Raw genomic sequence first — 16459 nt, forward strand, 5'->3', positions numbered from 1 at the left:
TCTTCAAAATCTCTTCTTTTGTGTTCAACAGAACAAAAAAAATGTGTTCCTACTATGGTGGTCAATGGGGGGGCAAGATCTGTTTGGTAACAAGCATTCATCTGAATATCTTTCTCTGGGTTCATCAGAACAAATACATTTAAACAGATTTGGAACAAAAGATTTTTTATTTTGCTCCGTTACTGTCTCATGTCTTGTCACACTTTTAATTGCAAATTACATTACATCACTCACATAAATGACATATTCTTCATATAAAACAGCTTTTTTTTCAGCATCAGTGGATACTGTCGGTCAACATTTCTATTGTTAAAAAGTTAAAAATATTGGATGTTTAGCCACTTACTGTACGTTTTGCGGTGCACTCTGAATCTTAACTGTCTGCTTTGATTTGATTGGTCACTGCTCGGCTCTCTTAACAGTAACTCTCGCCTTCTTACATTTAATTGGCCACCTTATTTTGACATTGAGGTCTACTGCTAGACCGCCGAGATGTAAAAGTTTGTAGCACCAAAACACAGATAGGCATTTATTTAACAAATGTTATTACAAACCACATTAAAAAAATGTCGGGTGCAACCTTTCGTGAGAAAATGGATGTGGCGTGAGAGCGTGAGAAAAGAGAACGAATACATTTTCATTTTTGGTTAAACTAGCCATAAAGTATAAAGCTGGCAAAGATAAAAAACAGATTAGGTAATTAAATGAGCTAATGATAAAACTTTTCTAAACATCTGCCTGCTGACACTTACTGTACACGCAATAAAAGCTATTGAAAAAATATACACATTTTTCTATAAGAGTTTATAAGAGGCAGTTTCAGCCATGAATTTAAAATATGACAGTTGCAAACATTTTAGGTATATAAAAATCTATAGGTATCTAAAAACATAGGGGAGGGGCCTAAATACCATGATTTTTTTATTTCAACAAGATTGAGGTCTATGTAACATGCACACATTTAAGCCGTGTGAACATAATAACATTCATCTTACAGCAGGGGTGTCCAAAGTCAGGCCCGCGGGCCAATCACGGCCCAGGGATGAATTTTAGGCGGCCCGCAGCGTGTCTATTAATTTCTATTTAAGGCAGCCCGCAACACAAATCATGCACGTTTTACAATGTCAACAGAAGGTGGCAGCACTAGATTTCAGGGCCAATTGTAGTGAGAGGCCGAGTGAGTGACAGTTGAACCGTTAGGATGCCACAATGGCAACGTCAAAAAAACGCAAAGTTGATGAGGAGGGCCGTCGATTTAATGAGCGCTGGAAATCTGAGTATTTTTTCACAGAGAGTCGTAATAATTGTGTTTGCCTAATATGCAACGAGACTGTATCAGTTCTGAAAGAATATAACGTGAAGAGGCATTACGAGACAAAGCATGCAAACTCGTATCAGAGCTTCTCCGGCAGCGAACGAGAGGATAAAGTTAAATAGTTAGAAGCCTCTCTAGTTGCCCAGCAGCGATGGTTTATCAGGGCAAAAGAGTCCAATGAAAACATTACCAAAGCAAGCTACGAGGTGGCAATCCTTATCGCTAAACGTGGAAAACCTTTCTCTGATGGCGAGTTTGTTCAAGAATGTGTAATGAAAATTGCGGAAAACATCTGTCCAGATAAGAAGCAAGAGTTTGCGAATCTTTGCCTTGCTCGCAACACTATCGCACGGAAAATTGAAGAAATATCATCCGACATCAAAAGACAAGTGACAGAATGCGGGCATAATTTTGATCAGTTTTCATTGGCATGTGATGAGAGTGTTGATATTTCAGACACTGCCCAACATGAAACTGCCCTGGGAGAAATTAAGCGGAATCGTTACCGATGGGGCGCCCGCTATGACGGGAGAAAGAAGTGGATTAGCATCACTGCTATGCAACAAAGTCAGCGAGCAAAGGGACAATGCCGTTAAACTACATTGCTTAATAAACCAACAAGTACTGTGCGCAAAATGTCTGAAGTTTGATCATGTTGTTTCACCAGTGGTAAAAGCCATTAACTTCATTCGTGCCAAAGCTTTGTACCACCGCCAGTTTCAGCAGTTTCTCTCTGACATAGAGGCGCAATACGAAGATGTTATTTACCACAACGATGTAAGGTGGCTCAGTCGGGGGAATGCTCTGCAGCGTCTTTTCTTGCTTCGGAGAGAGATAGGCCAGTTTTTGGATGAAAAGGGACATGCAATGAAAGAACTGTCGGACCCTAAGTGGCTCGCGGACCTTGCGTCCGTAATTGACATCAACAAACACCTGAATGCATTAAATGTCAACCTTCAAGGAAAAGACGCAGTGGTGAGTCAGCTGTATTCTCACATCAAGGCGTTTGCAACTAAACTTCAACTGTTCAAAAGACACCTGTCACAGAGTGAAATCAACACTTCACATTTCCCTGCACTTAAAGAAGTAATGGACTATTTCCCAGAAGAAACAAGTGGGCAAGTAGGGAATTATGCAGAGGTGATCGAAGCCCTCTTTGCTGAGTTTAACTGGCGTTTTAAAGATTTTACCATAATCGAGAAAGATATGCATCTCTTCGCGTCTCCTTTTTCCGTGGATCCCGTTGATGCTCCGCATGAACTGCAACTAGAGCTCATTGACTTGCAGTGCGATGATGAGTTGCGCTTCTGTCATCATCAGCTCTCACAATTAGACTTTTATCGACAACTAAACAAAGAGAAATTCCCCAAACTGCGAGCACTTGCCAAGAGAATGTTGAGCATTTTTGGGTCCACGTACATTTGTGAACAGACTTTCTCTGTTATGAACTTGAACAAAAACCGTTTTAGGTCCAGAATAACTGATGCCCATCTGCGAGACGTTTTGTGGGTTGCGACCGCGGCTGTCCAGCCAGATCTCGCAAATGTGCTCCAGTGCAGCGCAGTTCCATCCATCGCACTGATTTGTTCAGTTTTCAGGTGATGATTGTTACAGTATTACCCGTTTCATTCAATACTTAAAATGTATTCGTTTCTAGTGTCACTAAGCTCAAGCTATACATTTTCATCTGTACATTTAATCCATATTTTACATTAAAGCAGTTTACATAATTGTTTAAAACCCTTGATGTTTTGTTGAGTTTGCAGGTAATTGTTACAATGTACAATAATTTATTCATTTTTTACTTGCCACAATTTGTTGAGTTATAACTTTCTCTCTATACATTCTATCCATATTTTTATACTAAATCAGTTTGTAATTGATTAAACCCTGATGTTTATAGGCCTATCATCCCTCCATTGAGGTGTTGAATTTGCAAGTGACTGTTAAAATGTTACCTAAAATCTTAACCTTTTACTGCTACAGTGTCACACTTCGCTCACACTTGAGCTACTGTATACTTTCCATACACACATTTTCATCCATATTTTATTAAATTTATGTAACGCTGATGTTTTGTTTTTATATGTGCTCTGACCTAAAAATAAATCATTCTTAATTAAGAGTTAAGACCATTATAGGAGCAAATAAGAAAAACACAGAAAGGTAAAACACAGCACAGTGCATGGTGTTTATAGACCAAGCAAGATCATTATAATAAATAATATCTAATAAATAAATGAATAAATAAATAAATGTAGTCTCCCAGTGAGCAAGCCAACACTGCACTGCTGTGGCGAGGAACCCAAACTCCAATGATGAATAAATGGAGAAAAAAAAACCTCGGGAGAAACCAGGCTCAGCCGGGAGGGCCAGATCTCCTCTGACGTGTCATAGCTGCACTCAGTGACCCCGACCAAAGCCACCGAGCAACGTCCACAAAGAACAGGGAGAGCCCACGAGCCGCGACCCAGGAAGCCCCACCCGCCGAAACCGTGCAGGTCCAACCCGGTCCCATTCCGTGATCAACAACAGACAACAACCAGGGAAAAATAGTAATGGCATAATTAACTTTATTCCTCTGTTGTCCGACATCGACCACAAAACAAGACCAACCAGACCAGACCCACACAGTCCCAACAATGAAACGCCCCGAACCACAACCAACAAGCCCCCCCACTCCCTACAAACACCCACCCAGCAACCTCCAATCAAAGTCACTGAGTGCAGCCATAACTTCAAACTGCTGTCATGTGATGTAAGTTTAGCATTAAATACCAAGTATTGTAAATTAAGCATTAATGTGACAAGTAGTCCGTCTTTGCTCTCGGTTGGGGATGGAATTGGAGCTCCACAGTCTTAAAACGAGCCAATATTTTTCTTATAACAATATAAATATATCTAGCGTTGAATTCGTAGCATCATTATATTCAGCTTCCAAATTACTTAAAGCTAAAATAGCAGTCTGCTTATAGGGACATTTGACAAACACCATATCTGACGTTTAAAATGTGCAGTGCATCTACAGTACACAACGGAGCTGTAGCTTACGCATCACGCGCACCCATGATATTTATAATGATGATCTTTCGTATATCCTCTAATATCCGTATTTAGCGCCAAAAGCACTTCGTTTAACCCTTTCCATATCGCTCCGATGGTGCTTCAAGCTAGAGCCCTGCACGGGCCTCAGATTTAAGACCTGGCCCGAGACGCTCAGGCCCTAGCCCGGCCCATGTCCCACAACTTATCAGAATTCTCAGCCCGAGTCCGACTGAAGCCCGTCCTGTTTTTTGTACCTCCGCATTACACAAGCTGTTGCAGCTATTAAAATAGTTCATTTTAAATTAGTCATATTTAAATTAGTCATATTTCTTTTTGTTTCTTTATCAAGTTAATTTAGAAAAATGTTTGGTGCGGTGCTGCTCAGACCAATCGGTGTGTACTGAAGGAGAAAGAGTCTGTCATTAATTGTTCTTGTGTTACTTTGACATAAACTGATAGGTTTGCGCAACGAGCAAAAAAGTTGAAAACATAATAAATCACAAATTTAAACATACATTTTTACAAGAAATCGCAAAATGTATCCAATTCATTTATTGTTTTATCTAGCAAACGTTAGAAAATGATTCACTGTGTTATTACCACTGGATCTTAATATATGGTAATAAATAAATTAGTTCAACTGTTAAACACCTTTTTGCTTCATTTTTTGATGGCTCATGCTCTACATGTTTTGACTGTTTGTGAACTTAATAGATTGAGTCACTTAATTTTGCTTTTAAATGCACCAGGTGGCAGCATTTACCTTTAAATTATGCAAAATTTTCATACGGGGGAGCATCTCCCGGACCCCCCTAGAGGAAAATACGTTTAGCCCTCATAGTCTCACAAAATCCTGTGGGAAACACTGTGCTCTGTTTTGGAAAGTTGGGATTAGAAGCAAGATTCTAGAGCAGGGGGTTTTTTACATGTAAAGGAATAAAATGTGAACGAATTTTGCCCTTGAAAAACAGTGATGCAATGATCATTTTTTCAAACCAGGTGAGCAAGAAAGCATCAGCTCAGCAGACGCTGGAGTTAAGGACGCTAACCAAATAAAAAAGTCCATGTCCCAACACACACACAAAGCCATACAGTTGGTCGAAAGAACAGAAGCTACATGCGTAACATGTGTTGCGTAATCGTGCTCTAGGGCTTTGCACTAATATGCAAAATTCTTCGGTACGCTCAAACCTGAGCTAATTTGTACTGCACATTGAACAGATTTGTAGTTTTAAAGCTTGCCTCATCTCATTGGCTATTCAGCTGCGTGACCAGCTAACGCCGGATTTTGCTACAAAAGCTAAATCATTCAGGTAAAAACACGCTCGCCCACAAACATCCCCACACACACACACATCCCCGAAACAACTGCACAAACAGGACTATTGCGTCATACTCTGGAACACGGTTCAAGCTTTGACACAGAGAGTTGTCTTCCTTAACCGCTGAAGATCACCTGACTGTTCGCTGCCAGAATGATTGCCGTTGCTGCTATTGCCTAAAAAACCCAGTGAAAGTGCTGCCAATGTTCACGACACACAGCCCTGACAACTTTCCACTTCTAAAAAACATTTCAGGACTCTATGGTAATGTAAATATTATTACCCTAATGCACCAGTGAAAACAGATATGGCCATCTGAAACGATTATCTGAAAGCCAGCAGGATTCCTGGGAGGGTGTGACGGTGATGGGGTAAAGAAGCACAGCTAAAATAACAGACAAACAAGACAGTACTTCACATTACGTACTTCTCTGGCAGTGCCTCTGGTTCCAGCAACGCTCGCCAAAATCCCCATTGATGGTGGTGAGGGGGCAGGTAGTTTTGCCCTGAGCTGTGCCGGGGCAGATGTCGCCACACTCCCGGTCATTTTTATTGGCCACGATGTAGTTATCCTCCATGGAGTCGAGGATCTTGGACCAGTCGAGGGTGGCGAGGTAGCAGAGGTCGGGGTTCTTCTCCACACGCACGGCTCCTCGTGTGATGTTCATCAGGCTGTGAAGGCCGATCTCCTTGAGCTGGAGCATCTCGAACAGCACCAGGGCGTAGTTGAAAAAGAGGTTGGTGCCCCGGATTACCGTGAGATTAGGAAACAGGTCGCTGAGGCTCTCCAGCCCGTAGACGCGGAACAGGAGCAGGTAGTCCGTCACCACCGTCAGTTTGGGGAAGGACAGGCCGCGGAAATCTTCGGGTTTAGTGGTGAACATGAGCAGGATCTTCAGGTGGCCTTCGATCACCGTGCAGTTCTCCAGCACCCGCAGGTTGGTCACGTTATTTTTGATGTTCTTACTCGAGCAAACTAAAAAAGAAAACAAACAAAACGTTATTGAGTTTTGCAAAAATCTCCTGCAGAAAATTGTTTACAGATCCTTAAAGATGATAACAACAAGCAAAAACACACAAAAATACAAATATTCTATAGAAACAGCAAACGTAAACAGCCATAAAAATGATCAGAACTATATCAGTGTCGCACTGTTTTCTTCCTTTGAGCTGATGTCTTCCATATGCCATTACATGCTTAATGAAGACTATAAAAACTTTTCCTGCAGCTTTTGACATTCCAGTCGTGGTTTACTAAAGTATGAGCGCTTCAGCTGTGGAGATGCTGTCTACGTTTGCTTATCGGCAAGTGAGAAACCAAAACCATCAGGAGAGAAGTGATACGGGAGAAACACGTTTCGAACGTTTTGAATATATGAATATATTAGCTTAAAAGAAAAACACTGAAAAACACTAAGCTCTATAATGTGAATGAATTCAGTGTTTGAATAATGATAACATTATGGTAGAAACTTGTCATCTTGTGGTATAAATTACATTTTCATTTATGCATTTAGCAGACACTTTTATCCAAAGAGACTGACATTGCATTTAAGGGATACATTTTCATCAGTCCGTGTGTTCCCTAGGATTCGAACCCACAACCTTTGCCCTGCTAACCCAGTTCTCCTTGAGCTATACAAAAACATTAACATGTAGATAAGAGATAAGTATTCACAATCCCTAATGCACAGCAAATGCAACTGTAATCAGCCTAAAAAACGTTGAAACACTAAAAATGTAACGCACCAAATTATAGGGATGTAACAATATTATCCATTTCATGGTATCGCAATAGCAAAATTGTCTCGATATTATCGTGGTCACATGACTGTATGAAATGATAGGTCTTCCGGGCCTTTAACATGGAGAATGTTAAACAATATAATAGATATTACCTCGGTCAAGGTCCATCTGGTGCAGTTTTTTTATTTTATAAGAGGGAGTTTTAAGTCATTTGACCTATCTCATACTATACATACTATAATCATAACTGTTGCTTTGAGGTATGAGTTAGAGGATAAAGAAAAGAGGACAGGATATGACATGGTTAATTTGTACATCAGTGCAATGTTCAATTAAAGCCATAAGCCACGCGAAGCAGTGGGTTATAAAATGCACTGTAACCCACTACTTCGCGGGGCTTATTGCTTTTATAAAACTGTTATTCCATATGCGTAGCAAGGTTTCATAAAATAAAGTAAATAAAATGATATTTAGGCTATGTAATGCAGTCAGCCGTTATAAATTGGTGCATTTTATAACAACTTAGAACTCGGCTCGGCCAATCAGAATCAAGGACCAGAACTGACAGTTTTATAAAATTGTTTCTGAATCACTTATGGCACTTTTTTCCAAGTCTTCATTTTTCGTTTTAAACATCGCAATAAATATTGCACCGCAGACATTACACCGAGGTATTATCGTACCGTGAGATTTTGACATCGTTACATCCCAACCAAATTAATTTTAAGTTACCACATAAACATTACACATCAGCCAAAACATCTCCAGAACAACTGCTGTCTTTATCCTGTTAGTGGACGCGTCCCTTTAAAAAGAAAATGGCTCCTGCAGCACACGACTTGAAAGATTCCACGACGGGATTCATGAATTACACGCAGACACGAACTTTGATGCGTGCCCCCGTCCCCGTCCCCACCACCATCTATGACTGAGACCTTTTAGACGCAGCCAGAGCAGTCGATGCATACCAACAAGAGGGACCAGAAAGGTTGAAAGTCCCCTGGCAGTTTCATTCTAACAGCGACCTCACCATAGGGATTTATGCAAATCCCAAATGTTTTGGAGCATGAGTGGGAGCTGAACCATGTAGAGTAAACCTACTGACTTGTGTGTGTTCCCTATCACACACGCACAAACCCCATCTGCAATACCTCATCGCTCCCAGCCGGAACCTTATTTTTAGCTCTGCCCTCCTGATCGAGAAACCAATACACGATGTACAAATGGTTTGCCAGCCAGCAACTTACAAACTGGAACAGTGTGGCAGTAAAATGACGGCCGTGTACTGACCTAGGTGAGGGGTAGTCTGCTTGACTATGTAGTCAATTCATAAATGCCAAAAAAGAATCACACTGTTCAACCCTGAACATCAAATGTCGGGGCAATGCAAGCAGATGTTAAGGACAGCTGTTCTCAGATTTTAGTATAAAAGCCCACAAAACATCCACACAAGCGTTTATCCTTAGGCAGAAGGGGAAGACAAAAATATATTTAATATATAATATAATAATATAAAAATTACTCTTAAATCTTAACTTTAACTTCAATCTTTGCTAAAGATCAAATGGTTTTATATTGAGGTAATGATATCAGGCAATATTGCTATAATATGAGATCGCTGTAGTACATCTCGGCACAGTTTGAGCAGCTACGTCCACTTCATTACAGACCTGACACATGTTATTTAGACCAACACCTCGATGGAAATCTGTTAATGTGCAAATGATGAGGATGAGGATGCAGCGACCATGTAAAAACATCTATATACATTTTGTGTCACATAATGACAAGATTTGTAATGTAAATGTAGCGTCATGGCAAAAAAATAAAATGCGACTCTAAAGCCACAAAGTGTGCACTTCACACAAAAAGAGAACGAACAAAGAGAAACGTTTGAAGCCGGACACAGAAAATTGTTTATGTGTGAACGTAAAACCAGAAGTCTTCAGAGGGGGCGTGACACCACACACATTACCCCACTTCCCTTTTGAGGTCGTTTCACCAGTTTGTATTCATCTGCTTATTGTTTTTATACCACTAAAACAGAATTGTAATTGATCAAGCAAATATCGGTAACCTACTCATTAACATATTTTTACCTCAAGAAGGTTCTGCAGGCATCTTAACTTAAATTCGCACCATATAAAATATACTTTAATAATACTTTCATATCCTCCGGCACATTGGACCAAAACACTACTTACATACCTTTTACGGGACAGTTTTACAGCATATTTACATGATATATGGGTTTAACTTTCGGGGCATAAAAGTGACACATATAGTGACAAACTGACAACTTCCTTCCACCCCTCACCCCCTACAAGAAAAATGGCAACAGGGTTACAGGGAATACGTTTAGCACGCAGGGTGATATTGGGCAACCAATAAGAGTCTAGAGAAGAGAGTCTAGACACACAGGATGATTTAAAGATTCACCTGCACACCAGCTGCTCTCGCGCTCACACCGGGCGAGGAGAACAATGTCACCGCTGGGGTTTCCACCTCTTAACTGTGTAAGTCTCAGCCCACACACACGAAATTAGATTTAAACATAAAATGGGGTCTAACGGATGTTGCTCAAATGAATCGAGAGAAAGTTTTGATTTGAGTCTGTGCATAATTTAAAACTTGTGAGGCAAACGGCATGCGCAACATCCCACTCGCTTGCAGGTGGAAAGTAGGGCTGTCACAATTATTAAATAATGGTCTCATCGCAATTATTTGTCGTCATCGCAATTATTTCCGATAACCGCAATTATTGTGAATCCTTAGAAAACAAGGGTGATCTGCAGTATCTGCCGCATTTTGGCCCAATCCCAATTCTACCCCTTACCCCTACACTTTCCCCTACCCCTCCGTTTGGCGCGTTCACGTGAAGGGGTAGTGGTGTCTCAATTCTCTTTTGGTTGGAGGGCTAGGGGTAAGGGCCAGATAGCCCTTCAAACGAAGATTTTTCGGGACCTCACTTCAAACGAAGGGCTAAGAGAAATTTCCAACATGGCCGCTCACTCGAGCAAGCAGACCCATAATTGTAAGTCATTTTTGCCATTAATAAGGATTTTTATGACAATTTTTCCTTTTATGTATGTTACATTCAATCTTGTGTTAGTATTTACGGTGATGTTCTTTTAACGTTTGCAAAAAAATCTCTAAAGTTTGCTAGCGGACAGCACTGATTGCACGATACTAGAAAATATATTTTTATGTCATATACCCGGTGCATCGGCACATGTCCTCTGACGTGACGAGCTAGCAACGACGTATATGATGACGTATAACAGTGTAGTAGTGGTGTCCCATTTCTTAGCGGAAAATTTGTAGCCCTTCCTCATGCCACTTTGTTTCAAGAGGCAAGGGGAAGGGGCGAGGGGTAGGCGAAGGGGTAGAAAATAGAATTGGGATTGGGCCTATATATCCGCTGTCCTTAATCTGCACTCGCTGTTACGTTCAAACGAAATGTCCCCGTCATTTGAGTTGTGTTAGCTTTGTATTTTTTTCTTGATTTGTTTTGTTTCCAGACTTGCTGCACCTACAAAGCAAGACCCTTGTGTCTAGTTTTAGCGCTCAAGACTCAAGTCTTCTCTTTTAAGGTCACTCTACAGTAAATAATATTAGTTATTTACAACATTTTCACATTTCTAAAGTAAACATTTTCTTCATTGAACTAATTAATTTTCATCAATAGTTACATTGTCAAAGCCTTAAAGCAGACAATTATTCGCCATAATCGCAACTATTTAATAGACAATTAATCATCAGCCAACCTGACAACCCTAGTCGAAAGCTAACTAGTCTTTGCGTTAAATGCGTGAAGAAGTATAACTGCCCACAACTGCACTATTAGAGACGAATGCGCTTTAAGTTAAGATAGACAGACATTGCGAATTTCATCATATATTTAGCTCAACCAATTGACTCTAAATTATCTCACGCATGAATGAACCTTAATAATGAAATAAACAATGAAAGTAAACGCTTCACAAACAAACCAAACTTATAGAGTATAAAAAGGATGTGGCATGCATTGTAAAAGGATATGCTTTAAACCATTCACAATGTGTGTGCATTACTTCGTAACCTCTTGACGGACAATCGGACCACCTGAATAGCCATGACAGACTTCAAAACAGGGCAAACAACAGGCTAACTTTAAACTACGCTTGAGGGCAAGGTCATAATCGTACATCTGAACGATCCACAAAAGGAATTGTAATAAAACAGACAATGTAGAAAAAACACAATGGGACGTAAGCTGCGACAACGTGTTGTATGCGGTGCTGTAGCTACAGGGTGTGGCGGATGCAACCGAAATGATTTCTCGTCATTTTAATGGTCGTGTCAACTAGGACTTGACAGGGGTTAAAGTAGCAATTACAAAATTACGTACGACCTGCTTTCGGATATAAACAATGTAAGCAGGGTGGTGACTGCGTCGAATAGTTTCAGATCTTAAGTCTGCAAAGGCATAAATTATGTTGTCATGTGCTGTCTCCAAAGATACACGAGTGACAAAAGTAAGTTTAGGGCTACAGCCGCTCTACAGGTTTAATCAAATGACAGATAAATCGACTAGCAGGACTGGTAGCAAAACTAGACAGAGTCACATTTCACTTTGTTAGTTAACACAGAATTTACAATTCAGTTTACTAAAGCAAGACGTACAATTTAAATCTGAAAAATGCTCCAAGAGCTACGATTGAATCTAAGATTTTTATATGGATTGTAAAATGTAGGACAGACGTTGAACTCCGTGTTAATAAATGTTCCGAGACGACTTGAGCTCTGTGCTGATTTTCAGTCCTGGCCAGGCTGAACTGAGGCCCCAAAATAGTTTCACTCTTCCCTACAGTGGTTCACTACAAGTCAGAGAGGAGCAAGAAGGGGGCCAACCTAGCAATTACACAACTTGTTTATGTTCAATCGGCCCACAGAATCTCGCACAAACTGGTTTCACGTTATTACTCAATATTTTCTTTTGCATTAAAAGCTGCCGTACACACACCCTCAGGTGAGAACTATCTGCTAATAAACTACATCTTAACAAGACAAGGACGCTGCATGCTTACTATATGTTCTAGACAACTGAAAACAACTCGCGCCAATGTGACTGTTAAAGAAGCTTAGAAACGTAGGAAAATAATTGATTACAGCCACACACACAATTTTATTTCACAGACAGAAGGCCAACAGGCTAATGATCTGAAACACATCTTCGCTGTGTTTTTGATACACTGGATGTCCAAATTCGCTGTTTTAAAAAAATGGAAAACACTGTTCCATCATTGTTTAAATGATTAAATACTATGTTGTCAAAGTTAAAGCACGTCTTGTTACCTTTTATTGGTTAAATGTTTGCAAAACAAACTAATAATAATGTGATTTATGCATTCACAAAATATGGAGATACAAGGTTTTAGAAGGACAGCTGCGATATTTAATACAGGGTGTTTCTTAGGTTTCTATATCTGTAGGCCTTAACTTAGAGCCTAGCATTTGTACACACACTAGCATACAGTAGCCCAGCCTTCAGACACATGGAACCGAGTCCCAAAATGGAAACTGGCAGAACTTTGAACGCATAAATTTAATCCAAAACAAGGCTATATTTAGCAATCTGCAAAGCAACAAGATTAGAAAACTGCACTTGGTCTTTCACATAGTCTGCTTCTCAACAAACAAAGCCCAGACTCACTTGAAATCATTCTTATGATAGCATACAATCTTAAGTATTTTTTTATAACGCATATTTTTCAAACTTCTAAGTTTGGAATTCACTTGAAATGAGGATAAGACAATGATCTGGTTGGACCACAACACAGCCAAGTGTGTCAAAAGCATGCTTTTATTTATTTAGCTGTTGCAGGAAGTCTTTCAAGACCACTGAGAAACAAAACAAGTGCTACTGTATTACACGACAATGCAAATGACTAAAACCAACCAGCAATTAAGAACCAATAAAACAAATGTAAGTGGCGTGAATTCAAAATATTAAAAGAAACAATAATATTGCAAGACAATAGTCTTCATGTAAAAATAAATTTAAATAAGATTTTTGCAATATGTTTGTCATGCATTGACAATTTAACTAGGGATGCACGATAAATTATCGGCCGTATCGGCCAATAAATGGCCATTTTTAATGTTATCGGTCGATAATAAAATTTAGGCCGATATATTATAGCCGATAAATCATAAATGATTTCCTCTGGTTAAACTTCTTCAGTTGAATGCTGCTCACAGTTAAAATACACACGGTACTGTATACTGATAGTATATCTTTCTGACGTGATCGTTCACTTACTGCTATTAGCAAAACATTGTTGATGTAGGTACAGTATGTAGATACAGTATTTATGAATGTGTAAATTATAGAATCAAAAGCATATTGTTTGAATCAGACTGCTGTCTGAATGCTTTCTGTCTTGAGACCTGTGTGGCTATTAAGAACATTGATCTGGGTTGCTCTGGAAGAACATCTATCATTTGTTTATTAAATAAAAAATAGTCCAGAAAAGTTTGAAGGTTAAAGAATCGTTAACTAGTCTTAAGTAGGCTTGGTACATGAACTGATGGAGACCTTGTTTTCTGCAGTCAATGTTTTAAATTAAAGCAGTTGTCCACTGTTTGCCTTTTGTTTCTGTCTTAGCGAATTTTATATTCATATTTAGATACTGTATATCGGCCAACATATCGGTTATCGGCTCCCAATGTTAAAGAAGTACCAGTTATCGGGCAAAATTTACATATCGGTGCATCCCTACATTTAACAAAATATAAATGACAAATGACAAAAAGACGTTATTTATCAACTGTTCTGCTTCAACTCATTGGCAAAAAGTTGTGACCTGATGACATGAAATTACAATAACTTTATTGCGCTTACTGAAAAACTTCTAAGGTCATAAAATGACTTCCAGCACAACGTTTGCCAAAATAATCAACTTTATTTTTAGCAAGTCATCCAAATGTAAGCTTTCCTTGATCAATAAACACAACGACAGGCCTTTATGTTGCGCTGATTTGATGGGGATGGAAATGCTCGTGTCCCTCTGTCAACGCTGCAAATGGCTGCATCGAACGGGCCTGGTTAAACTTGAAAACCATTCCCGAGCCTCACTAACGTTAGCAGGTTGAGCTACAAATAGATCAATACTATCCTCAAACGATCGCTAATCTGGCTTTAGGGTCAAAGGCACGCGCTCTGCGCCATTAAAGCGATTAAAGCGCCATTAAATACGAAAAGATGTATCTACACCAAAACGACCCAAAATTGGATTCATACGGCCCTTGCCCTGCAATGTCCTTCTGTACGGCCGTTTCACCAAATGTGTCACAGTGGTCAACATCTTTTCCCTTTCACGGTAGCCAGTTAACAGTTAAACAACAGAAAACCGTGTGCAACGTTACATCTTAATGCGCACGAAAGAAAAAACAAAGCGGCATAGTTACACTTACTTTCTCCATTTGTTTGTTGACAATTGCAAACGGTGTAGACAGACGCGACCAAAACAATCAAAGTCCGCAGCCGCATTTTGACCTCGGGCGAAGCCAAAAATCCGTCCAAAGTCCCCTCCAAATATCTCTCCGTTGAGGTAACTCTCGGTTTTAATACACCAGCGTTGTTTTGGAAGATAGAATTAAAAAAGAAAAGAGGAAAAAAGGCTTCTGTCACTCCTCTCAGACAAATGGGCGGAGAAGAAAGTCCAACGTGTTCAATCCGCTCGAGCTGCTGCTCTGCGGTCGCGCGCACAGAACGCTGCTGATGTTATGCACGCGCACCGAGCTGAAGTCAGCTTTCGTCACCACTTTAATTCAACGTGAAACAGTCTACACGAGCAACGATATGTGCGCATGGCATCGTGTACAACGAGCAGTTGGATCTTCATTTCCGATCGACTGCATATATGGCGAGCACTTGCGCAGATTGCTTTGAGCCTTGAAAAAAAGGAAAACGGCCGCGCGCATGCAAAAATGAGCGCTTGCACAAGGCGCGCTAACTTTTTCCAATTTTGATCCTCTTTTCTGTTACGCAGATTAAACGCTGTTCGCAGACGTGCGCGTTGCCAAAATGTTTGTTTTAATTTTGTAGTAGTTCCGGAAGTCGTAATAGGCTTATTTGACTCTTTCCAGGTCCCTGCTGACAGCGAGCACTCGCCGTTATACGTTTACGGGTCACCGGGCTTCTCCTTTACCGTATGTGGGCATCTGGTGAGCGTCTGCTAAAGAGAACACTGCAGCCGCTGAGATTTCAGCGAGATTTCCAGCTCAGGTGCTCCACAGACACGCAGTTCTTCTGCGTCGCGTTGCCGACGAGCGGTTGCGTGATGAATGTGAAAAGGAGCCAGCGCGTGTTTAACATTCAGTTCCTCGTGGATCGCGGCGAAGGACGGGGAAAGTAATATCCAAAGGAGAAAGTAGGATTTTCCCCACGCTGGTTAGAGCTAACGTTAGTGATTTGACACATAACCTCTCAGCAAGGATCCCCTTTCGTGTCTGTGCGCCAGTAAACAAGAGCAGGCAGAGAGCGCGCAGGGAAACGTGGAGTGGAACCGCGGACCGAGCAGCGAGCGCGCGCATGACGTCAGACGAGCGCACTGTAAAATAACCTTCGTTAAAACCTTCTGAACTATCAAACATTTACGTTTTTAAAATGCAGCTATTCAAAATTAAAGCGCATAATTACCATCTGACTATGTATCAAATTACGCACAGAATATATGAGGAAATGTGGCATTAGCTCATTTTTGATGTAAAATGAACACAGACTCAAATGTAATTAATGCCCGGTTTCACAGACAAGGCTTAAATGAAACTTTGAGCTGTCTTAACTGAAAATAAATTGCCCTTCGTATCTTAAAATATAGTGCCATTGTTTCGTCTCAAGATGCACACCAGTCATGTTTTTATCTAAGGCGTTTTAATAAAAGTGATTTAAAAATCCTAATTTAACTAAGACATAGTCCTGGTTTAAGATGAGCCTTGTCTGTGAAACTGGGCCTTGAATGTATTACAAAATTATTTATTTTTT

The 16459-nt window shown here is 40.2% G+C and overlaps 1 protein-coding gene across 1 annotated transcript in view; it reads right to left on the reverse strand.

Moving 5' to 3' along the window:
- Positions 1-16145, reverse strand: part of insra (insulin receptor a) — a 49830-nt gene extending 33685 nt beyond the window's left edge. Inside the window, exons 1-2 of the mRNA XM_057333596.1 lie at positions 14887-16145; positions 6110-6658 (exon numbers count right to left, since the gene is read on the reverse strand). Of these exons, the coding sequence (XP_057189579.1) occupies positions 6110-6658; positions 14887-14962 (625 nt within the window). The 5' untranslated portion in view covers positions 14963-16145. The remainder of the gene's footprint in view (positions 1-6109; positions 6659-14886) is intronic.
- Positions 16146-16459: the final 314 nt, after the last annotated feature.

Source organism: Triplophysa rosa, linkage group LG5, assembly GCF_024868665.1.
Source record: "Triplophysa rosa linkage group LG5, Trosa_1v2, whole genome shotgun sequence".
NCBI classification, from domain to species: Eukaryota; Metazoa; Chordata; class Actinopteri; order Cypriniformes; family Nemacheilidae; genus Triplophysa; species Triplophysa rosa.